Genomic DNA, 24,727 nt, shown 5'->3' with positions numbered 1-24,727 from the left:
GATTGGGCCTTGGGCCTTGATCTTCAGCTTCGACCTGCTGATCACTGAACACCAAGCTTCAAACTCCGGACTAGCTGATGATGGGATCCCAAACACCGTTTCAGGAACCCAGAGGGTCAGTGGACCTCATTCCTTCTGCCCACACAGAAATCCAACTCCAGAACCCACTGACAATTTGCTGGTCCTCGGGGAGACACCAGGCTTCATCTACACTGGTCTGTCAGCCAATACCAGGTCTGACATTGCGGCCCAGTTTGTGGACATCTCATGTCTGTGTTGCTGTTCTTTAAGTGCAGAGCGGAGACTTAAGATTTTGGCCTGTCCTTTAATTCCTCTAGTTCCGCCACATTCCTGTCCCTAAATCTCTAAATGCAACCTGACCCCTAACTTTCCTCTCTGTCCCTAAAACCATCCCCACAACCCCCCTAAAAATGATGAAAACAGCTAAAACTGAGCTACAGCTTCAATGAACATCACAAGCCAGTGCTAGTTTGACCATCTAAGTAGGGGCACGGCTGAATACTAGGCTAGGCAGATTGGTAGCTTCCTGATTCCTCACTTAGAAGGATGGCAGGTCCCAGGAACATTGGATGACAAGGGGGGTTACAAATTGAGTTAAAAGCGTAAAAAAATATATACACAAAAGAATCTGCAGATGCTGGAAATCCAAAGCAACACACATAAAATGCTGGAGGAAGTCAGCAGGTCAGGCAACATCTATGGAAATGAATAAACAGTTCATATTTCAGGCTGAGAATCTTCATCAGGACCGGAGAGGAAGGAGGAAGATGTGAAAGTAAAAAGATGGGGAGAGGATAAGGAGGACAAGCTAGAAGGTGGTAGGTGAAGCCAGCTGGGTGGGGGAAGGAGTGAAGTAAGAAGCTGAGAGGAGATTGGTGGAAGAGGCAAAGGGCTGGGGAAGAAAGACTCTGATAGGAGGGGAGAGAAGACCATGGGAGGAAGGGGGAAGGAGGAGAACAAGGGGGAGGTGATAGGTAGGATTGGAGAAGAAGTACAGCAACGGGCTAGAGTGGTGGAATAGAGGAAGCATGAAGGAGGGGAAATTTGAAATTCATGCCATCAGGATGGAGGTTATCTAGATGAACTCTGAGGTGTTTCTCTTCCAACCTGAGAGTGGCCACATCAATGCAGAAGAGCAGGCCATGGATCAACTTGTCTCAATAGGAATTAAAATGCTTGGCCACCAGGAAATATTGCTCTTTGCAGATGAGTGGAGGCGCTCAGCAACGCAATTTATGTTAGGTCTTGCCCAAGTAGTGAGGTTCCATCAGGAGCACAGAATATGGTAGACAACCCTGAAGAGATTCACAGGTGAAGAACTTTCTCATCTGGAAGTCTGTTTGGGGCTCTGAATGAACGTGAAGGTAGAGATAAATGGGCAGGGATATGCACCAGGAGGGAGATTAGACTATTGGTGAGGGATGAATAGACAAAGGAATCATGAAGCGATTCCCATTTGAAGTAGAAAGTGGGTGATGGGGTAAACATCTGCTTGGTGGTTGGGTCCCCTTGAAGGTGGCAGTAGTTGTGGAGAATGATACATTGGATGCGGAGACTCATGGGGTGGGAGGTGAGGAAAGGAGGAACTCTATACCTGTTAAGGCAGTGGGAAGATGGGGTGAACATGAATATCTGGGAAATTGAGGAGATGTGGTTGAGGGCAGCATCAATGGTGAAGAAAGGGAAACCAGATTCTTTGACAATGTCCTGGAAAGGAAAGCCTCATCTTGGGAACAGATGCAGCAGAGACAAAGGAACTGAGGACATGGAATAGCAGTTTTCTAGGAGACAGAGTGGGAACTGGTATGTTTGTAAACTATAGACAGTTTGTCTCCGGAGATGGATACAGAGAGATCAAGAAGGGAAAGAGAGGTGTCAGAAATGGATCAAGTGAATTTGGAGGCAAGGTTGATGAAATTGATGAGCTCAGTATGGACACATGTAGCAGCACCAATGATATCTGTAACTATGTGGCACCTGTCTCTGCATTTCACCAGCACTACCTTTACTGCTACTGAAGTATCTCTGAATTATCCTCAATGTGAAGCATCAGGCATGGGACGATGCGAGAAAAGGGTGGGATTGGCACCGAAAGAAGGTGTTCTCAATGGTGGGGAGGCTTGTGCCCATGATGGAGCTAGCTGAGTTTACACCATCACTATCAGCCTGGAAGTGACCAGGGTATGCGTTGCAGGACATAATGACCAGCATACTCTGCTAATATATGGCAAAGTATTGCCAACTACTTTTCCTGTAGAAGTGGTAGAGCCAGGTTTGGTATTGTCATTTAAAGTAAAATTGGATAGGTATATGGACAGGAAAGGAATAGAGGGTTATGGGCTGAGTGTGGGCCAGTGGGACTAGGTGAGTGTAAGCGTTGGCACGGACGAAGGGCTGAGATGGCCTGTTTCTGTGCTGTAATTGTTATATGGTTACTTATGGAGAAAGCCAAGCAGCTAAGAATTTCTGTCACACTCCCCTGTAATACGTAGGGACCTCTGGTATTTTTGTTTTCTGTGGGATTTAAGGAGAGTTCAAACCGTACACCCTGAGACACATTTGTTATGTTTCCGTCCCAACATGAATTTTACAAAGTAAGCATAGATGCCATTGCCTATAAAGCTCACTACTGCTGTACCCGCCTTAGGATTTGTATGTCTCTGTCAACCCTCACTAACTTTTATTGATTCTCCATGGAAAGCATCCTAGCTGGATGCATAATGACTTGGTATGGCAACTGCTCTATATGTGACCACAAGAGACTGCAGAGATGTAGACGCAGCTCATTACATCATGGAAAACACGTATCACCGAGCTCAAGGATAGCTTCTACACTGCTGTTAAAAGAATATCAAATGGTTCCCTAGTAAGTTATGACGGACTTTTGATCTCACAATCTAACTCATTATAATCTGGCACCTTAATGTTCATCTGCCCTGCACTTCTCTGTAGCTGTTACACATCATTCTGCATTGTTATTGTCCTACCTCCATGCAATGATTTGATCTGTATCAACAGAATACAACATAAGATTTTCACCGTATCTTGGTACCTGACAATAATAAACCAATTCCAATTCCTGTTTTAATAATTTTATTAACAAAAGGTCTGTTGGTACACATTTCCTTATGAATAATATGTTCAGGGAGGCTGCCGGCTGTGGGAATTCATAAGCAGTGCATAGCTTATTGAACAATGAACTTGGCTTGAGCAGCCGTGTGGTCCTCATGTTTAGGACTCGTTCCAGCTCCACTGCCTGTGAACCGAGACCACCAGCAGTCATTCTCTTATGGTATGGGCTATAGAGCAGCAAGAGGCTGTGATTGGCAGGGCTCCGATTGGACGGTCATTACCTCATCTTGCTGTGGTCACTGGCTGGCAGGTCAGTCCACTGCCCTCGCATTATGTATTGAGTTGGCTCTTTTGGCCAAGTAATTGTGTGGCAGGGAATTTGTGCTGGTGTTCTGTTCATACACTGGAGAAGGGGGTGGGGGCAGGGACTGAATCAAACTCTTGAGCACAGCTTTGTGCAAAGCCCTCCCACAATGTGCGATTCAGTGACACAAAAATGTATAGCTTAGATGACTTCCTCGCAATTTAAAGGGTGGAATAAGAAACTTTCCAATTAGGAGGTGTACAAGCAATAAAAGTTATTACAGACACGTATAACAACCACGCAGCAGCCAGATTTGGAACCAAACTGCAGTGGAAAAGCATCCAGATTGCTGCTTTTATTTCCTACTAGTTTTAGCTTTCTTCATGCTTGCTTGTATGTTTAGTAACTTGTTGATTTGCTTCTAACCCTAAATAACAGGCTGTACTGCAGGAAACCTACCAGCATAGATAGAAAATTGACTGACTGGCAGCAGGCAAAGATTGGGAATAAAAGAGGCCTTTTCTGGTTGGCTGCCCATGACTAGTGGGGTTCTGCAAGATGAGGTGTTGGGGCCACTTCTTTCATGTTATATGTCAATGACCTGGATGACAGAGCTGATTGCTTTGTGGCCAGGTTTGTGGATGATAGGATGGTTAGTGAAAGTTGGGTAGCAGAGAGTCTGTGGAAGCACTCAGGCAGATTAGAAGAATGAGCAAAGAAGTGGCAGATGAAATGGAGTACGGGGAATTGTATGATCATGCACTTTGGTAGAAGGAGTAAGGGTGCAGACTATTTTCTAAACTGGAAGAAAATTCAGATATCAGAGGTGCAAAAGGACTTGGAAGTCTTTGTGCAAGATTTCCCAAAAGATTAACTTACAGGTTGAGTCGATGGTACAGAAGGCAAATGCAATGTTAGCACTCATTTCAAGAAAACTAGATTATAAAAGCAAGGATATAATGCTGAGGCTTTTTAAAGCATTGGTCAGACTGCACTTGGAATCATTGTGAGCAGCTTTAGGCCACTTATCTAAGAAAGGCTTTACTGGTGTAGGGTAAAGTGATTGGTGGAGATGTACACAATTAACAACCACCAATATTGAGTTGGGGTTCATTTTAAGAGGCTGGTCTGAAATGATGATGTAATTACATAAAACACTTTTGCCACACTTTGTGTTCAATGTTGGAGTACAACATTGAGTTGTTATGGTTTTTCTTAAACATAACATGTCTCACGTCATTTTATTTGTGAAAACCTACATTGGTGACCCTGAAGGTCTAGGATGATTCCAGAGTTATTCAACACGTTGGACAAGGCAGTCACTTTGAAACTGCCAGAGTTTTGGAGAAAAATGCCATTGCCTTGTTTGTACAAGCTGAGGCCCAATTCACGCTGTGAGAAATTATCGCCGATGACACCAAATTCTACCATGTGGTAGCGCCACTCAGGAACCCCACTGCCACAAAAGTGGTGAGGCACTCGAACACCCTCCTGAACACGATGAATAACGATCGCTGAAAGCTCACCTTTTACAAGGAAGTTGCCAAATTAGCTGGTAGTCTACACTCAGTGAGGCAGTGGTGCCTCATTCCTCCTCCTTTCTCTACCTCAATGAGCCCAGTCAGCAAATCCCCCAACATAAGGATGCCCTGCCCCTGCAAAGCAGCCAATGCCAGGTCTGTGTTATTACCAAGATCGCTTTGGTACAAATGCCAGTAGGTGCAGACCGCCTTGCAACTTCAACAGTGCCAGTGGAGGGGGACATCAAAGGTCTGTGGAGACGATGGCTTCCAGCTGCCAGGGTTGTCTACTGCTGTTTAAAGTCACCCTTTCTGGGCAACACTTCCTTTGTGACACGGGTACTCGAGTGAGTATTGATGACAAGACAAAGCGCGATGAAACCTCACTGCAGGCTGCCAATGGCAGCAGGAGCCAGATTTATGGGCCAGAATGGGTGATTTTGGTCTGTTTTGGTGGGCAACATTACGCATGGCATTTTGTCCTGGATATACCTCTGCTCAGTGTAGGTTTCCTGTGTGCCCAAGGACTATTATTCGACCTTAAGAACTGTTGGCTTATGGATGTTAAGGACTTTGGGTCGTTACCCTGCTCCCCCAGTAAGTTCACACAATGACTCTGTGTGTGTGTGTGTGTGTGTGTGTGTGTGTGTGTGAGTGTGGGACTCTGTGAGAGTGTGTGACAGAGTATGCATGTGAGTTTACTCAACTGCTGGGCGAATTTCCAGACCTCACCAAGTCCACGTTCTCCACTACAGTCACAAAACACCAGGTCGAGTGCCACATTTCTAAAACTGGCCCACCAGTTCATGCCTGTGTGTGTAGACTGGACCCAGAAAAACTGGCAACCTCGAAAGCTGAGATTGCCAACAGGGCAAGAATTACCATTATACACCGGTTGAATAGCCCCTGGGCTTCACTCCTCTGTATGGTCCCTATGTCTGATGCTGGTTGCCGCCCATGCGGTGATTACAGATGCCTTACAAGGCCATCACCCCCAATTGTTACCCAGTCCCATACATCCGAGACTTTAGCCAGAAAGTTAATTTTTTCCAAAGTCGATCTAGTTAGAGGCTACCTGTGTGCTCAGAGGACATTCCCAAAACAGCTGTGATAACCCGGTTTGGCCTTCTTGAGCTTTCGTGCTTTCCGGTTGAACAATGTAGCACAGACTTTCCAATAGCCGATGGACTCCATATTAGAAGACTTACAGTTTCTTTTTGTTACCTGGATGACATCCTTGTTGCCAATGTATTGAAATCTGAACATGTATCTGGGTCTCTGCACACTTTACGAGTGCCTAAGCCAACATGGGTTGATTGTTAACCCTGCTAAATGCCAGTTTGGGTTGTCAACCATTGACGTTCTCGGCTACTGCATCTCTGCAGAAGGTTTGAAACCCCTCCTATCAAAGATACCTATTATAATGGACTTCACTCTGCTCTATGCTACTTTTTAGGTAAGGTTAATTTCTATCACGGCTTCACTCCATGAGCCGCTGAACTTATGCTTCCCCTGTGTAGTGCCTTAAAGACAATATCTCTAATCACATGCTTAAGTAAACAACGGACGTGACCAAAGCATTTGACGATACCAAACGAGCTCTTTCTAACGTGCAATATGCAAAATATCAGAGCCTTGGTCTGCATGGCAGCAATGTCAATGGCCTACATATGAGAGTTCACAACTGATTTACAATATATTAAGGGGAAAAATAATCCCATGTCTGATTGCCTCTCACAGCCAGCCGTTGAAGCCATACACATAGGGGTTGACTATGGCTGAGTTGGTATACGGGCAGCCATTACAAGTGCCAGGTGATGTTATTCCTGACTGCATAACCTCCTGGTTGGCCTTTCAGCAGCATCGCACCCTCCTTAGTAAATTTCTACATCTATTCCTACCTCCCACTATGGCATACAACATTCTTGGGTTCCTGTTGACCTACATTCCACTTCGTTTATTTTCGTCTGCCACGATTGACACTGACATCCTCTTAGGCTCCCTTACATTAGCTTATTCCACGTTATTGGAGCAGAGAGAAAAATCTTTTAAGCATAGATAAGTTGGGGCGGGGGTAAACTTGAATGTATTTTGGTAGATTACCTTAAACTGGCCCACCAAAACTGTCAAATTCTGCTACTATGCCCCTGGCATCATGACACGCATGTTAACTCATCTTTGGATGAGCTAGAAGCCTCTGCTGTTTCTTGACCCATGAAACAGAGGACCCGAGCCGGGTGGCTCGTCCAAGCAACAGACAGGTTCACAATGCCAGTTTTAGTGAATTCTGGGGGTGCCTATAATGGTACTGTAATTGATGGCAATGTACATAATTCACAACCACTGAACTATGAAACCATTAAGTTGGGTTTGTTTTAAGAGGCTGGTCTGGCGTGATGTAATTATATGTAAAGTACTTTTAGCATGCATTGTGTTCAGTGTTGGAGTACAATGTTATGGTTTTTCTTAAACATAAAACACCTCACATCGTTTTATTTGTGAAAACCTACACTGATATTGCAGAGGGTTCAAAGGAGGTTCATGAGAATGATCGTGGAAATGAAAGGAGAAATGCGTGAGATGCATTTAATGGCTCTGGGCCTGTACTCAGTTGAGGTTTCAATGGGGGGGGCTATCTCATTGAAACCACTGAATATTAAGAAGTCCTAGAAAGAGTGGATGTGAAGAGGATGTCTTTTATGGTAGGTGAACTGGGACCAGAGGGCAGAGGCTCAGAACAGAAGGGCAAATATAAGGATGAATTTCTTTAGCCAGGCAGTAGTGAAACTGTGGAATTCATCAGCATGAACTGCTTTGGAGGTTGATAGGTTCAACAGATCATTGACCTGCACTTCACTTTTTTGGCAGCTTTTACAATTTATTCAGCATTGCTATTGTTTTACCTTGTTCTACCTCAGTGAACTGTGTGATGATCAGGTCTGTATGAACAGCATATAAGACAAGCTTTTCCCTGTACCGTGGTACCAATACCAGTCTCCAGATTCAACAACTACTTACAAGCATTGGTGAAGCAGGGGGTGTGAAGCTGAGGCTTTTGGCTGAGTTTGCACAGTTCACTGGGCAGACCGTCGTCAGTGAGGCATTGCACCTTCCTCTCCATTGTACCCACGCCACAGGTCACAGTGCACTGAAATCATTTCAAAACAATTCGGTATGTAAGATAGACAAGTCACTGTTAAGTACTATGCCCAAAAAAAGTTATTTCATGTTGAGTCTTTTGATTCAATACATTATTGACTAATAATTCCAATTGTTCATTGGTAGATAGCTACCTAGTAATCTTGATAGTTTATAGTTTATCAGCTGTTAGCTTTCAGTACTGCTAGACTTGATTATAGTATAAGACGTGAATATTAACACAAATTGAAGAGAAGAGTATGTCCTTGCTGTCTGAAGGGTGTTATTTAATTAAATGCGGTCAGTTCCCAGATTGTGTTCCTGAGTCAGAGATGACTGACAGCAAGTGTTGGGGAGAAGTTCGCAGGAACAACAGAGATGGAGCAGCCTCCAGTGAGTGAGGGAGGGTGCCTGCTTGGTGGCTCCCAGCTCTGCTTGGCTTCACTCTGCCCCCCACCCCGACTGTTGCGGCTTCTTTGGGGGAGTGTATGGGAGATAAGGAAGGTGGAAATGTTTCATTCGCAACTGGCAGAAGATGCCTGGAGCTCCAGTGTGGCCGCAATCCCACTCCCATCAATCGCACGGTTTCCCAAACACTAGGTCATGATTATCTACAGGGTGTGCATAAATCAGCCATTTGTATCTAAGGGGGTGGGGTGGTGTGGGGGCTATAGTTGAAACATGAAACGTCTGCCAGGTTAGTGAGTTAACTTCAGGACCAGTTCACAATCTGAATGGTCTATGAAGGTTCTCACCCATCCAGGTCATTGTGTATCAAGCAGTGGTAAATCAAGGCAACTAGACTTGCTCCGTTGTATAGAAGACGTTTCACCACTCATCTGAGAGCCTTCTTCGGTTCTGATCCATGCCGGGGTAGAGATGCTAGGACTGCAATGTAAGTAGCTGATAGATAGTTTGGATGGGAAAGGTATGAAAGGTTATGGTCGGGATATAGATAAATGGGACTAGGTACAAAACTAGGCTGTCAAGGACTAGATGGGCTGAAGACCCTGCTTTTTTGTGCTATAGTGCTCCATGATTCCTGACTCAAATGGAGCAAGATGCACTGACTGTATGGTGGAAAACAGACCTGGATCATTACAAACTAATGGTAACACAGTGGCACAGCATAATCTCCAAACACCCCAGTGTGTCCCTGACCTCCACTGCTGCCTGAGTAGAGTTTGCATGCCGCTATGTGGGTTCATCGCCCTGTCCCCGGCCCCACCCCTTCCCTGGACACCTCCCACATCCCAAGCATGTGCCTGCTTTTGACTACCTGTCTACTGCAGACGACCACCGTGTAGATGCTGATTTGTTACTTCACAGCTCCAGTTGTGATGGGTGGTGGAGAATTGTGGCGACAGGGTTGTTTATAGGCATCTGTGGGAGAGCAGCTTACTAAGCTGGTACATATAATTGTACTGGGAGCTGGCATAAACTCAGTGGGCTGAATGGCCTCCTTTGTGTCATTAGTTTGTGAATACTGATTTTGCTCTGTGTCTACTTCTAAAATGTTTGACTTGGTCTCTGTCCAATTTCTATCCTTTCACTTCTGAACACAATGACTCTTTGACGAATCCAGCTCCAGCTGTGGTCACAATGAATGCCATTACCAATTTTTATCAATGCACCATAGAAAACATTCTGCCTGTGTGTATAATTTAATTTTTATTTATTTATTGAGATACAGCATGGAACGGGCCCTGCCGGCTCTTTGAACTACACCAGCTAGCAATCCCCAGATTTAATCCCGGCCTAATCATGGGACAAATTACAATGATCAACTAACCTACCAACCGGTACGTCTCTAGACTGTGGGAGGAAACTGGAGCACCCAGAGGAAACCCACACGGTTGCAGGGAGAACGTACGAACTCCATACAGCAGCGGGAATCGAACCTGGCTTGCTGGCACTGTAAGGCATTGTGCTAACCACGACGCTGCCGTGCCGCCCTGTATAGTGGCTCAGTGTAGCAGCTGCTCTGCACGTGACCACAAGAAACTGTGGAGAGTTATGGAAGAACTCAGCATGTCACAGTGACCAGCTTCCCCTCCAAAGACTCTGTCGATACTTCTCACTGCCTCAGCAAAGCAGCCGGTGTAATTGAAGACCCAACTAACCCCAGACATTCCCTCTTCTCCCTTCCCTATCGGACAGAAAACGCAAAGACCTAAAAGTGCATACCACAAGGCTCAAGAAGGACGTCTTCTACCCCACTGTTATCAGATTCTTGAATGGACCTTTTGTATGATAAGATTAAGTCCTGGCCTCACAATCCACCTCATAATCATTGTGCAATTTATTGTTCACCTGCACTGCACTTTCTCTTCAGCTCTTACACTTTATTCTGCATTTTTATTGTTTTACCTTACTCTAGCTCAATGCACTAGGTAGCGCTTTCATCTGCACGAAACGTTTTTCACTGTATCTTGGCGGTGACAATAATAAACAGGTATCAATCCCAATGTCAGAAGCCGATTTGATCAGCGGGGGGTGTGATTCTGACTCTTTCCTCTGAAAGGAGTTCAACGAACACAGCACAGGCTGAGAAGCAAGCCACTGGAACCTTTCTAGCCCGGACCACTCGATAAGCAGCCAGCATAACCACAGACCCCACGCACCCTGGACATTCTCTTTTCTCCCTTCCCCCAGGGATGTTGTCCGAGCTGCTGGCATGTCACCACAGAGCTGTTAAAAGTTTTCATGAAGACTCTGTCAGAATAATCACTTGACAAAATACAGTCATCTTCGCCATTTTACTGTAACAGCAGATGTATATGCATGGAAGATACCTTGCTCCAGGCTCCCACCCTCCAGCTGGCGGAGGCATGACACTGCTGGACATTACACTCGTGAACACTGGGAGGCGGCGGCATTGGACAGCGGCTTGCTGAGGTTGTTGGTAGGCCATATGAATAAAGGTCTTGCCCAGAGTGCACCTCGCTGCAGTAAACTATCCGACGTTGATACCCTGGGCCGCAGCTTGCCGAACACTGTGTGGTTAAAGTGAATGCACTTTAAGGGGTACTGATAATCAATATCAAACACATCTTTAATTTATAAAACATGAATTATGAACACAAAAGTATCTTGAGCAATACACACTAAGCGCTGGAGGAACTCAGCAGGTCAGGCAGCATCGATGGAAGCGAATGGACAATTGACCATTCCTCAGGACTGAAAGGGAAGGGGGAAAAAGCCAGAATAAGACTTGGATTCGGCTATCACTTACCAGCTTGTACTGCTACCCCTCCCATCGCCTTCTTTTCTTGGCTCCTTTGCCCTTCTGTTCCTGTTCTAGTAAAGGGTCTCGGCCTCAAACATCAACTACTCATTTCCCTCCATAGTTGCTGCCTGAACTGCCGAGTTCCTCCATCACTTTGTGAGTAATGGAATTCGTTTTTGAACTTGGCTTTGTTGGCAGGCTAAAATAGACTGAATAAAAACTGAAAAGCAAAATGCTACAGATGCTGGAAATCTGAAACAAAAATGGAGGATATGAGGCCAACTGTCGATCAGGCTCCATATCCACAACATCAGTGTAGAATAGTCCCCTACTTTACAATGCTCATCATTCAAAGGGCCAAAGGAGGATAGTGCAAATGGTTATAGACCCGGCTAGCTATCCCAACATTCAATTGTCAGCTGGCCACCTTTGCCATGATAATGTCAATTTCTTCTAAACTCTTTCAAACCCAAAACATATACCAGGTCCGGTGCCACAAAATGGTGGCATCAAAGGTGGCAGAACAACCCAGGGTAGGACTTACACAGTGAATGGTAGGGTACTGGCAAGTGCAGCAGAGCAAAGGAATCTGGGAATTCCCTTGAATGTGGCCTCATGGGTAGGTAGGGTCATGAAGAGAGCTTTTGGCATGTTGGCCTTCATAAGGCCAACATGCCAACACACACTAAATTTATAGTCTTTTAACATCTTAACATCTTTGGACTATTTTTACTGTGCCCGTGGTCTGTTTTTTTAACAATTATGCTATTGTTTGCACTGTTGTAACTATATGTTGTAAATATGTTTTTTTGTGCAGGTCTTGTAGCTTTAGTTTTTGGTCTTGTTTGTCTGGTGGGATTGGAGCTCCTTTCTAGGGAAAGTGCTAAGATGGTAGCACGGTATTAATACACAGCAGCCTTTCCAGACTCTGGATTGGGGATTGACAAGCGTTATGTGGATTTTCTGGTGTAGTCTGTTTTGTCATGTGTTTTTGTGATATCATTCTGGAGGAACGTTGTCTCATTTTTTAACTGCATTGCATTTGTGGTTTTTAAATGACAATAAACTGAATCTGAATCTGAATAAATCGAAGCATTAAGCACGGGAGTTGACATGCTGAAGTTGTAAAAGGTGTTGTTGAGGCCAGATTTGCAGTATTGTGTGCAGTTCTAGTCACCAGATTGAAAGAGTGAAGAGAAATTTTTCATGGATATTGCTGGGACTTGAGAGACAGGGAAAGGTTGAATAAGCTCGGACTTTATCCCCAGAAGCACAGGAGAATGAGAGGAGGTCTCCTAGAGGCGTATACAATTGTGAGGAGTACAGAAAGGATGAATGCATGCAGGCTTTTCCCGCTCAGGCTGGGCGAGACTAGCACTAGGGACACGGATTCAGGGTGAAAGGCAAAATATTGAAGGAGACTCTGAGGAGGGAGTTCTTCACTCAGAGGGTGGAGAGAGTGTGTGAGTGTTAGATATGAGTTCAATTGTAAAATTTCAGAGGAATTTGGATAGGTGCATGGGTGGGAGAGTGATGGAGGCAGGACTAGGCTGGCATGGACAGTTGGCCTGAAGGGACCTGCTTCTGTGTTGTAGTGCTTTATGACTCTAAGTAGTGTGACCCAGCAGGGTCACTGTCGTGGGAACTGGGAGAACCTGATTGCCCACACAGCGTTACAGATACCTGCAGCCTTACCTGTGACCATTCCCCTGCGATCCAGATGCGTTCACAAGGCGCAGCAGAGCAGCTTTGTATGGCAGGGGGCTTGGATGGGCGGTCACAATACTCGTCATCCATCTGCCCGTGGGTGCGGCTGACACATTGAACGCGACGCCTTCGCACCCCTTCGCCGCATGACACAGAGCACTTGGAACAAGAAGAGGCACAGTCTCAGTGGTGTGTGCAGACGGCCGGGGAAGCGCCAGGCCATCCACAGGTAAAACGAGATTAGGAATCTAAATGCCAACACTACCGATCAGTCACAGAACCACCTCACCGAATGGAGGGTGATACTGTAGATGCCACACCAGTCTAGTTGCTGGATGTACATTTCGGTAGAAAAAGAGCGTTTGCTGTATGATCTGACATCTAACATGGATGCTGTCACAAGAAAGCAGCATCCATCATCAAAGAGTCTCACCATCCAAGTCATTCCTTCTTCTTGCTACCACCATGGGGCAGAGGTACAGAAGCCTTAGGTCCAACACCTCCAGGTTCAGGAACAGTTATTACCTTACAACCACCATACTCCTGACCAACTTGGATATATTCCATCACCAGCACTCTGAACTGATTGCACAACCTACAGACTCATTACAATTTTCATTCTCGATATTATTTTTATTTGCACAGTTTGTCTAATTTGCACATTGTTTTTCATTAGTCTTTGTCTGCTAATGCAAAGTATTTTTTGTAAAATTCTATTGTATTTCTTTTTTCTTTGGAAATGCCTGCAAGGAAATTAATCTCAAGGTAGTATATAGACAAATATAGATACTTTGATAATAAATTTACTTCAAACTTGAACTTTGAACATCTTTTCTTCAGGCTAAATTCACATTGACCATTGCTACCTCAGATAATTACCTCTGACACAGATTTGCATTGGCCAAGGTCACTATCATTTTGCTGTAAACTAGCTTCAGTTTTGTTTACCATTATATAGCCTCTTTGGGCTGTCTATGTGCAATAATATGTCCACTTACTTCAAAGACAATAAACTGTCATAAGAATGTTTGCGTGTTTTGACAGAAAAGGGTGTGACTTGATGCAAGGGGCATTTACGATTTCTGCTGGAGGTCAGATGACAAATGTAAACTGTGTCAGAAAACAAGCTGAGCAGAGATGGATAAATCTGACAAGCCATATTCTTCACCAAAGCTTTCCTCATCCAACCAGAAGCAAATGGATTTTACCCACATTAACTAGTTTTCAAAACCAATACTTTACTCAAAGAGACCTTCAGCAGATATGATGGTAATTTCCTTCAATTATTCTTGGCTAAATCATTGTGGTTCTTTCAGTATTCATCTTCTCTGGATCAATCTTTCAAAGAAACCTTTCTGGCCAAACCTTTGTTGTTAGCGCTCGCACCTCCGCAAAATGTGGAATTGGATATAGTATCATAATGTTCCTATGACTAGTCTTGGGATGAGTCATTGCATTCAGGATGCTATATAAAGTTAGAACATAGAACAGCACAGGAACAGGCCCTTCAGCCCACAATGTTGTGCTGACCAAATAAATTAGTGATTAGTTAGCCAACTAAACATGCCTAATCATGTCCATATTCCCCCATTTTTCTCACATTCGTATGCCTGTCTAAACATCTATTAAAGGTCCCTAATGTATCTGCCTCCACCGCTACCCGAGGCAGTTCAGGCACTTGCCAGTCTTTGCTTAAAAACTTGCCCCCCTGACATCTCCTTTGAAATGATCCCCTCTAACTTAAATGCATGTCCTCTGGTACTAGACATTTCAGCCCTGGGGAAAAGATACAGCTTGTCTACTCTATCTCAAGTCAAGTCAAGTCATGTAACTTTTATTGTCATTTCAATCACAACTGCTGGTATTGTACATAGTAAAAATGAGATAGCGTTTTTCAGAACCATGGTGTTACATGACACAGTACAAAAACTAGACTGAACTACGTAAAAAACAACACACAGGAAAAAAAAACACACCACAACTACACTAGACTACATACCTACCCAAGACTGCACAAAGTGCACAAAACAGTGCAGACATTACAATAAATAATAAACAAGACAATAGAGCAAGGTGTCAGGCCAGGTGCTGGGTATTGAGGAGTCTGATAGCTTGGGGGAAGAAACTGTTACATAGTCTGGTCGTGAGAGCCCGAATGCTTTGGTGCCTTTTCAAAGACAGCAGGAGGGAGAAGAGATTGTATGAGGAGTGCACGGGGTCCTTCATAATGCCGTTTGCTTTGCGGATGCAGCGTGTAGTGTAAATATCTATGATGGCTGGGAGAGAGACCCCGATGATTTTCTCAGCTGACCTCACTATCTGCTGCAGGGTCTTGCAATCTGAGATGGTGCAATTTCCGAACCAGGCAGTGATGCAGCTGCGCAGGATGCTCTCAATACAACCCCTGTAGAATGTGATGAGGTTGGGGTGGAGGGAGATGGACTTTCCTCAGCCTTTGCAAAAAGTAAAGACACTGCTGGGCTTTCTTTGCTTTGGAGCTGGTGTTGAGGGACCAGGTGAGATTCTCCGCCAGGTGAACACCAAGAAATTTGGTGTTCTTTACGATCTCTACCCAGGAGCCGTCGATGTTCAGCAGGGAATGGTCGCTCCGTGCCCTCCTGAAGTCAACAACCATCTCTTTTGTTTTGTTCACATTCAGAGACAGATTGTTGGCTCTGCACCAATCTGTTAGCCACTGCACCCCCTCTCTGTATGTTGACTCATCGTTCTTGCTGATGAGACCCACCACGGTCGTGTCATCGGCGAACTTGATGATGTGGTTTGAGCTGTGTGTTGCAGCACAGTTCTGGGTCAGTAGAGTGAACAGCAGTGGACTGAGCACATAGCCCTGGGAGCCCCCGTGCTCAGTGTGATGGTGTTGGAGATGCTGCTCCCGATCCAGACTGACTGAGATCTCCCAGTCAGGATCCAGTTGCAGAGGGAGGTGTTCAGGCCCAGTAGGCTCAGCTTTCCAATTAGTTTCTGAGGGATGATTGTGCTGAATGCTGAACTGAAGTCTATGAACAGCATCCGAACGTGTGTGTCTTTTTTGTCCAGGTAGAGGGTGGTGACAATGGCGTCATCTGTTGAGCGGTTGGGATGGTATGCAAACTGCAGGGGGTCCAGTGAGGGGGGCAGCAGGGTCTTGATATGCCTCATGATGAGCCTCTCGAAACACCTCATGATGATGGATGTGAGTGCAACGGGACGGTAGTCATTTAGGCAGGACACTGAAGACTTCTTCTGCATGGGGACGATGGTGGCGGCCTTGAAGCACGTTGGAATGGTGGCACTGCCCAGGGAGATGTTGAAGATGTCAGTGAGAACATCTGCTAGCTGGTCTGCACATCCTTTACCAGGAATGTTGTCTGGTCCAGCAGTCTTCTGTGGATTGACCCAGGGTGGGTTATCCGTGGGTTATCTATGCCTCTCATAATCTTATAAAGCTCCATCAGACCTCCTCTCAGCCTCCACTGCCCCAGAGAAAATAACCCAAGTTTGCCCAGCCCCTCGTTATAGCATATGCCCTCTAATCCAGGCAGCATTCTCGTAAACTTCTCCTGCACTCTGTCGAAATTCTCGAGGTCATTGCTAGAATGGGGCGACCAGAACAGTATGCAATCCTCCAGATGCAGCCTAAATAGAGTTTTATAAAGCTGAAACATAATTTCCTGGCTTTTGAACTCTGTGCCTCAACTAATAAATGCAAACCTGCCATTTGCTTTCTTAACCCCCTATCAACCTGTGTAGCCTCTTTCAGGGAGCTACGAACTTCAACCCCAAGATCCCTCTGCTCATCAACACTGCTTGACTCAATAAGGATAGTTGACAGTTGTAGCAGGGCTTGAATACTATCACCTCTTATAAAGTAAAATCAAGCGACATCAGATCTTTGCTTCAAGGTGAGCTCAATGCCTTCAATACTCACTTTCAGTATCAACATGAAGGAAGCTTCATAATTTCCCACAGACACCAATAGTCCTGTAAAATCTGACTCTGAGGCTGATATGCAACATCTTTCAGGAGGGTGAACTCACAAAAAGCACATAGCCCAGACGAGGTACTTGGCCAAGTACTAAGTCCTGTGCCAATTGACTGGCTTCACCTATACCGGTGCTTAAGAATAGCGTAGTAACCTGCCTCAATGACTATCATCCAGAAGCACTTACATCCACAGTGATGAAGTGTTTTGAGAGACTGATGATGCCTGAGAAGTGACAAGGGAAGATGCCATTGGAAGGAGAGCTTTCTGCAGATGAATGGCTCCAAGGAGGAGGGGTCAATACTCCTGAAAGAGAGCCAGTTTGTTCAAGATGGACTTCAAGGAAGTTCGGAATGTGGTGGGTGCTTTCATGCAGACTGCGGGTCCAGCACGTGAGTGAGAGATACATCCCCTGAGTACTCCAGTATGAGCTCCAATGGTTATGTGCACTTTGGACCAGTTTAACTGTAATGCCCTTTTACATTTTTTTCCTTTTCTTTTTCCTATTAACTGTTTGATAAAGCTGAAGTTGGTAAATATACTTCCTTTCCATCTCCCTGAGCAGTGCCACCATTCCAACGTGCTTCAAGGCCGCCACCTTCATCCCCGTGCCGAAGAAGTCTTCAGTGTCCTGCCTAAAATGACTACCATCCTGTTGCACCCACATCCATCATCACGAAGTGTTTCGAGAGGCTTGTCATAAGGCATATCACTGGACCCCCTGCAGTATGTGTACCGTCCCAACTGCTCAACAGATGACGCCATTGCCACCACCCTCCACCTGGCCCTAAGCCACCTGGACAAAAAAGACACATACGTTCGGATGCTGTTCAGAGACTTCAATTCAGTATTCAACACAATCATCCCTCAGAAACTGATTGGAAAGCTGAGCCTACTGGGCCTGGACACCTCCCTCTGCAACTGGATCCTAGACTTCCTGACTGGGAGACCTCAGTCAGTCCGGATCGGGAGCAGCATCTCCAACACCATCACACTGAGCCCGGGGGCCCCCCCGTGTGCTCAGTCCACTGCTGTTCACTCTGCTGACCCACGCACAGCTCGAACCACGTCATCAAGTTCACCGATGACACGACCATGGTGGGTCTCATCAGCAAGAACGATGAGTCAGCTTACAGAGTGGAGGTGCAGTGGCTAACGGACTGGTGCAGAGTCACAACCTGTCTCTTAATGTGAACAAAACAAAAGAGATGGTTATTAACTTCAGGAGGGCACGGAGCGACTATTCCCCACTGAACATCAATGGCTCCTGGGTAGAGATCGTTAAGAGCACCAAATTACTTGGTGTTCACCTGGCAGAGAATTTCACCTGGTCCCTCAACACCAGCCCCACAGCAAAGAAAGCCCAGCAGTGTCTCCACTTTTTGCGAAGGCTGAGGGAAGTCCATCTCCCACCCACCATCCTCATCACATTCTACAGGGGTTGTATTGAGAGCATCCTGAGCAGCTGCATCACTGCCTGGTTCGGAAATTGCACCATCTCGGATCGCAAGACCCGGCAGCGGATAGTGAGGTCAGCTGAGAAAATCATCGGGGTCTCTCTTCCAGCCATCAGGGACATTTACACTACACGCTGCATCCGCAAAGCAAACAGCATTATGAAAGACCCCATGCACCCCTCATACAATCTCTTCTCCCTCCTGCTGTCTGGGAAAAGGCACCGAAGCATTCGGGCTCTCACGACCAGACTATGTAACAGTTTCTTCCCCCAAGCTATCAGACTCCTCAATACCCAGAGCCTGGACTGACACCTTACTGCCCTATTGTCTTGTTTATTATTTATTGTAATGTCTGCACTGTTTTTGTGCACTTTATGCAGTCCAGTGTAGCTTTCTCTGTGTTGTTGTTTTTTTTATGTAGTTCAGTCTAGTTTTTGTACTGCGTCATGTAGCACCATGGTTCTGAAAAACATTGTCTCATTTTTTCTATGCACTGTACCAACAGTTATGGTCAAAATGACAATAAAAGTTGACTTGACTTGACTTTATAATTTTATGCTGGTGTACGTTCTGTTATTATCTGTTGACTGACAATTGTGTATGGGTAGCATTTACACAGCATTTGCTCAAATTGAGGTTTCTTTAATCGGAAGAACACAATGTTCCTGTTTGGTTGAACCCCAAATCATACTGACTCTAGATGTATATTGTTTATGAAAGGTGGCCTTCTCACCGCTGAGTCACGTGGCTGTTAGCAGAGTTAGCTAAGGAGCTGAGTTTGTATACAAGCCCTGGTGAGAGCCCTGGAACAATGTACATGTAACAAATAAAGCTAATCTTTACATTTTACAACTCCAGTCTTCTTAGTCTCTGCTCACAGTAGAAACCTCTGTTCCAAGGATCAGTTAGGTGAACTCTCACAGTACAATCAATAATGAGGTCAAATGGCTGCCTCTTTGAGCTCATCTGGGACAACAACTAAAATTCCTCCCTCTAACATCTCTTTTTCCATTTTCAAGGTGGCTGGGATTTTATCAAGGTCCCTGATCTGCAACAGCACTCAAACTGCGGTTCCCATTCTTGGAGTTCACCATCCGACCGGCCATTTTCCGACATTCTTCATGGAAGACACTGGGGTGCAGATTGATTCTGGGCCAGTGCTGCCAACTGAGGCATTCCGAGAGAAGGAAGATCGGGATTTCACAGTGACACATGCTGCTGACAGAGGTCTCAGTCGGCAAGCGACCGCTCCCTCCCTCCCTCTCTCTCACTCACTTTCTCTTGATGGTAGGGAGAGTTTGCTGCCAATTGTCAACTTGGAGAATCTCAGAATAGGAAGTGACATGGCAGTCTGTAACAACACAGCAGTGAGTGTCTGGTGGTCTCTCCTTTTGCTGTGAAATGGGTGACAGCTCTCTGTTCCCTGTTAGCGAGAGAGAGCCTGTGGAGTGCAGAATCTTTGGGTAAACAATAGTTTTTGTTGATTGCAGATCATGGACTCTATTTGGGGGCTTTGCTGTTACTGGGTGGGTGGTGGGCACTGACGCTTTCTGCTGAAATGGGTGGGAAGGTGGGAGGTCGATGCTTTGCTGCTGTTGGTTCATAGGAATGGGGATGGGGCTTTGGGTTCTAACGTTTTTCAGTCATTCATTCTTTTGGGGCTGTTTTGTTTTATCGTGGATGTCTGTGAAGAGTAAGAGTTTCAGGTTGTGTACTGTTACATTCTCTGATATTAAATGGAACCACTGAACCATCTGAACATTCAGGGTGGAAAAGCAACACCTCATATCCCCTCTGGGTAGCCTCCAACCTGTCAGCATGGACATCGACTTCTCTACTTCCAGTAATAACTCTCCCTCCTTCTTCTCTCTTTTTTATTCCCCATCCTGGCCTCTCCCTTACCCTTTCTCTTCTCCTCACCTGCTTATTACCTCCTTATGATGCCCCACCTCCTTCCATTTCTTTCATGATCCATTCTGCTCTCCTATCAGGTTCCTTCTTATTCAGTTCTTAACCTTTTACACCTATCAGCTTCCAGCTTCCAGCTTCTCACTTCATCCTCCCTCCCTCCTCATCTTTCACCTGCGAGCTTAGCTCCTTCTATTCCCCACCTTCTGGCTTCTGCCCCTTCCTTTCCAGTTCTAATTTAGAGTTTTGGCCCAAATCATTGATTGTTTATTCATCTCCATGGAGGAATAATGGTCTGACCTGCTGAGTTCCTTCAGCATTTCCTGTGTGTTACAATCACTGATTTCCTGATCACTGGTATTAACATTAGTTTTAAACACTGGATATATCTCAATATTTAAATTTAAGTTGCCCAGTTTCTGTGAAAGAAATTGGGATTATTATAAACTGATACCCTATCAGAATTGATGCTTATTATACAGTGCACAATATTTATGAAAGTATGTCCCATTGTATAATATCCCCCAGCATCTGCAGCAAATTAACCCTGTCTGTGTAAAATGGTGTGGAAATGTACTAATAGTTTAAACTCAGATTGTGTCCTGGTATTCTTTCCACAGAATCTTACTGTACCCAGCAATACTCCATCACAGTTTGACATCTGAGCCTGTAACATGGTAATTAATGTTAAGAGTGTTCGGAGATTGAATGAGTACAGTGAATGTGCCTACAATGGCCCATAAATACACGACTACCTTATACAGCAGGGGATCTGTCTTCAGCTCTAATTGCATGCATTAAATCATCTGGGATATTCATAAGATTTCCAATCTGGGGTTAAAAAAAAAGAAAAGAAGTTCCAGTAACACTAGACATCTGAAAAAAACCTTTGCTAAGATTTCTAAGAGCATTGAAAAGAGAAATTGAATCACTAGTACATTCATGATGCTAATACACACTTATGGAGTCTGATGCACAAAACACTTTAAAATTAACTGGTTTCCAGAAACACAAACAGCTTACAAGGCCTTTCTTTCATTTAAAAACTAGAACTTGAACAGTGGTAAATTAGAGTCCATGCCGATCTCCTGTGTGGAATTGCTGGCTAAATAAAGAAAGATGTTTTGTGTTTTGACTGGGATTGAATTCCCCCGTCATACAGAAGCATTCAGCACATCATCCAGGCGTCGCTGGGTGGCTGGGACACTGTATCACCAGGAAGATTTTATGGAGATGGAAGAGCCTGGCCTGGAGTGTGCACATGCCATAAACCTTGAGGGAAACTTCCCACCGTGATCTTACAATCTCTGTGGTGCAGTTTTCTTCCCTTCTCTGATGTCATTCATCAATTTAAAGGGATCTCTGATGAGCAGAAACTGCACTGACATGAAACAGTCAGTTACACAGAAAAATTCTCATGAACACCCAACCAGGAGGAAAAATGGACACTTCTTAACCATTCCAGACATATTGCAAACAGTATATATAAAATGGAATATACATATAAGATTATGGTGAGGACATTTAAAATAAAAAAAAGGTTATAACATCCAGTTGTTTTTCAAATATCTTTCTGGAGAAATCATAATCCACGTTCTTAACCACACTGGGACCAGTGTTTTTGAGGAGTAGCAATTATAGCTCTTGCAACAAAGCATAACATTTTCTGGGAAAATTACATGGATGTTGCTTCATATTTACCTGAGGTAGTTGTTACTTCAAAGATTTTCTTTTTTTTTTGCACTGAGTTTTCAAACCAGTGCAGTTGAGATACAGAAACCTTGCCTGTGGAGGGACCTCAGAGCTGCTGTCATTTCTAGTCATAAAGTAATAAAATGCTACAGCACAAAAACAGATCCTCCAGTCCATCTAGACTGTGTCATCTTGATTTTCTGCCCAATCACATCTACTTGCACCCACACCATAGTCCTCCACACACTAGGAGCAGAGTTTGGCCATTTGGCCTAACGTGTCTGCTCCACCATTTTTCATGGCTGTTCCATTTTCCCACTCAGCCCCAGTCTCCTGCCTTCTTCCCATATCTCTGATATCATGCCCTGACTAATCAAGAATCTATCAATATTTGCCTTAAATGCACCCAGTGACTTGGCCTCCACAGCTGTCCGTGGCAACAAATCCTAAGATTCTGTGGATAAAGAAATCCCTTCTCATCTCCATTCTAAAAGGACACCCCTCAATTGTGAAGTTGTTTCCTCTGATGTTAGGCTCCCCCACCATAGGAAACATCCTCTCCACATCCAATTTACTGAGGCCTTTTAACTTTCGATAGGTTTCAATGAGGTCACTTCTCATTCTCCTGAATTCCGGTAAGTAGAGGCTGAGAGCCATCAAACACTCCTCATGTGACAATTCTTTCAATCCTGCAACCATATTTCTGAACCTCCTCTGAACCTTCTCCAATGTCAGCACATCATTTCTTATATCAGGGGCCCAAAACTGCTCACAGTACTCCAACTGAGGTTTCAGCTGTGTTTTATAAAGACTCAACATTACATCCTTGCTTTCATATTCTTGCCTTCTTGAAATGAATGCAGTTTAACTCTTTGAGTGATTATGCAGGAAGTTTGAAGTTAATAACTCATTGGGGTGATTGCTAAGTTTGTGGCCTAAGGTAGAAGGAGATGTTATTAACTTCAAACTTTCTGCATAATCACTCAGAGTTGAACTGTACATGCATACAATGAGAGCTGTATAACTCATCTCCTTCTACCTTAAGTCACAAACTTATCAATCACCCATCTGTGGACACTTTCTGGAGGTCCAAGATCCATATGCTCCATGACTGATGGACTAAGTGTGTAAATGTAGGAGGGGACTACGTTGAAAAATAAACAAGCTGGGTTTTCTAAAATTGATTCCTTCTACCTTAGGCCATAAACTTATCAATCACCCCTCGTATCTGAAGCACCCTCTTTAATATTATTGGTTAGCTTACCTTCATGTTCCATCTTTTCCTCCTTTATGACTTTTTAGTTGCCTTCTGTTGGTTTTTAAAAGCTTCCCAATCCTCTAGCTTCCCACTAATTTTTGCTTTATTGAATACTCCCCCTTTGGCTTTTATGTTGGCTATGGTTCCCTTGTCAGCCACTGCTGTGTCATCTTCTTCCTCTTTGGGATGTTTATATCCTGCACCTCCTCATCTGCACAGATTATGAGGGGGCATATAGGGTGAATAGTGAAAAACACATCCTCGTTGCAGCGTTGTCTAAAATTAGAGGGCATGGGATCAAGGCGAGGAGAAGATGGTGAGAGGAGATCTGAAGGAACTTCTATGTTTGTGAGTCTCTGTTTCCACCACCCACTCAGGCAGTGCATTCCAGATTTTAATCTTCTAACCACCCTCTGGGTCACTGAACTCTTCCACAGGTTCCCTCTAAATCTCCTCCCCCTTATCTTGAACCCATGTCCTCTGGTTGTACAGTGCTGTACAAAAGTCTTAGGCACTTTAGCTATATATACTGCATGTGCCAAGGACTTTTGCACAGTGCTGTAGGTGTCACTGCCATAGGGAAATATTTATGCCTATCCACCCCACCTACTGCTCTTATAATATTGAATACCTTCATCAGATCTCCCCACAGCCTCTTTTGTTACAATAAATTCAGCCTATTAAGACTCTCCACAAAGCTGGAATTCTCTATCCCTGGCAATATCCTGGTGAATCTCCTCTGAACCCCACTCCTCCTGTGAATTCACATCGTTCCTCCTACGAACAATGCCCCAGCTGTGGCCTAACTAGTCTTACTATATCCCCTATGCTCTCATTCTCCAATGAGGGGCCTCGGCCAGAAACATCGACACTTTTACTCTTTTCCATTGATGCTGCCTGTCTTGCTGAGTTTCTCCAGCACTTGTATGTTGCCTCTGATACTCTGTACCTTAATCACTTTATTTCTCTATTGTTGCCTTCAAAGATCCTTGGACATGCAAGGTACGATCTCTGTTCCTCGGAAATTCCTATGAAGCTACCATTCATTATGTATGCCTTTTTTCCCTAGTTAATCCTTCCAAAGTGTACCATTTTTTCAACTGAATACCATCTACTGTCTCTTCTCTTTTCATTTCACATTTCCAGCATGTGTATTTTGCTTTGGTATTTTTAGGAGCTTTACAGAGAAAAGTCAATGCAAGGAGTAGGGAGGTGGTTTGAAAGAACCAGGGGTTGGATTTGGTGAGGCTCTGATGGATCTTACCCAGGACAAGGGGGTGCCAATGAAATTCTATGTCATTATTAAGGAAGTATTAAATGACCAGGGCTTGAAGGGAGATGCCTTTGGATGTTTTAAGAGGCAAGGGGGTACATGGGCTTGACAAAGATTCTTTGGCATTGGTGAGTTGCTACAAGACTGACAGGAAACAAATGGATCA

The 24,727-nt window shown here is 44.7% G+C and overlaps 1 protein-coding gene across 1 annotated transcript in view; it reads right to left on the bottom strand.

The window, feature by feature from the left end:
- LOC132397663 (A disintegrin and metalloproteinase with thrombospondin motifs 20-like) overlaps nt 1-24,727 on the bottom strand; it is a 517,254-nt gene that overhangs the window by 45,945 nt on the left and 446,582 nt on the right. The window contains exons 31-33 of the mRNA XM_059976430.1: nt 12,980-13,150; nt 10,851-11,051; nt 7,936-8,065 (exon numbers count right to left, since the gene is read on the bottom strand). Of these exons, the coding sequence (XP_059832413.1) occupies nt 7,936-8,065; nt 10,851-11,051; nt 12,980-13,150 (502 nt within the window). The remainder of the gene's footprint in view (nt 1-7,935; nt 8,066-10,850; nt 11,052-12,979; nt 13,151-24,727) is intronic.

This window comes from Hypanus sabinus, chromosome 8 (assembly GCF_030144855.1).
Source record: "Hypanus sabinus isolate sHypSab1 chromosome 8, sHypSab1.hap1, whole genome shotgun sequence".
Taxonomy (NCBI): domain Eukaryota; kingdom Metazoa; phylum Chordata; class Chondrichthyes; order Myliobatiformes; family Dasyatidae; genus Hypanus; species Hypanus sabinus.
The sequence above is the reverse complement of the archived record's forward strand: the minus strand, read 5'-3'. Positions and strand labels throughout refer to the sequence as shown.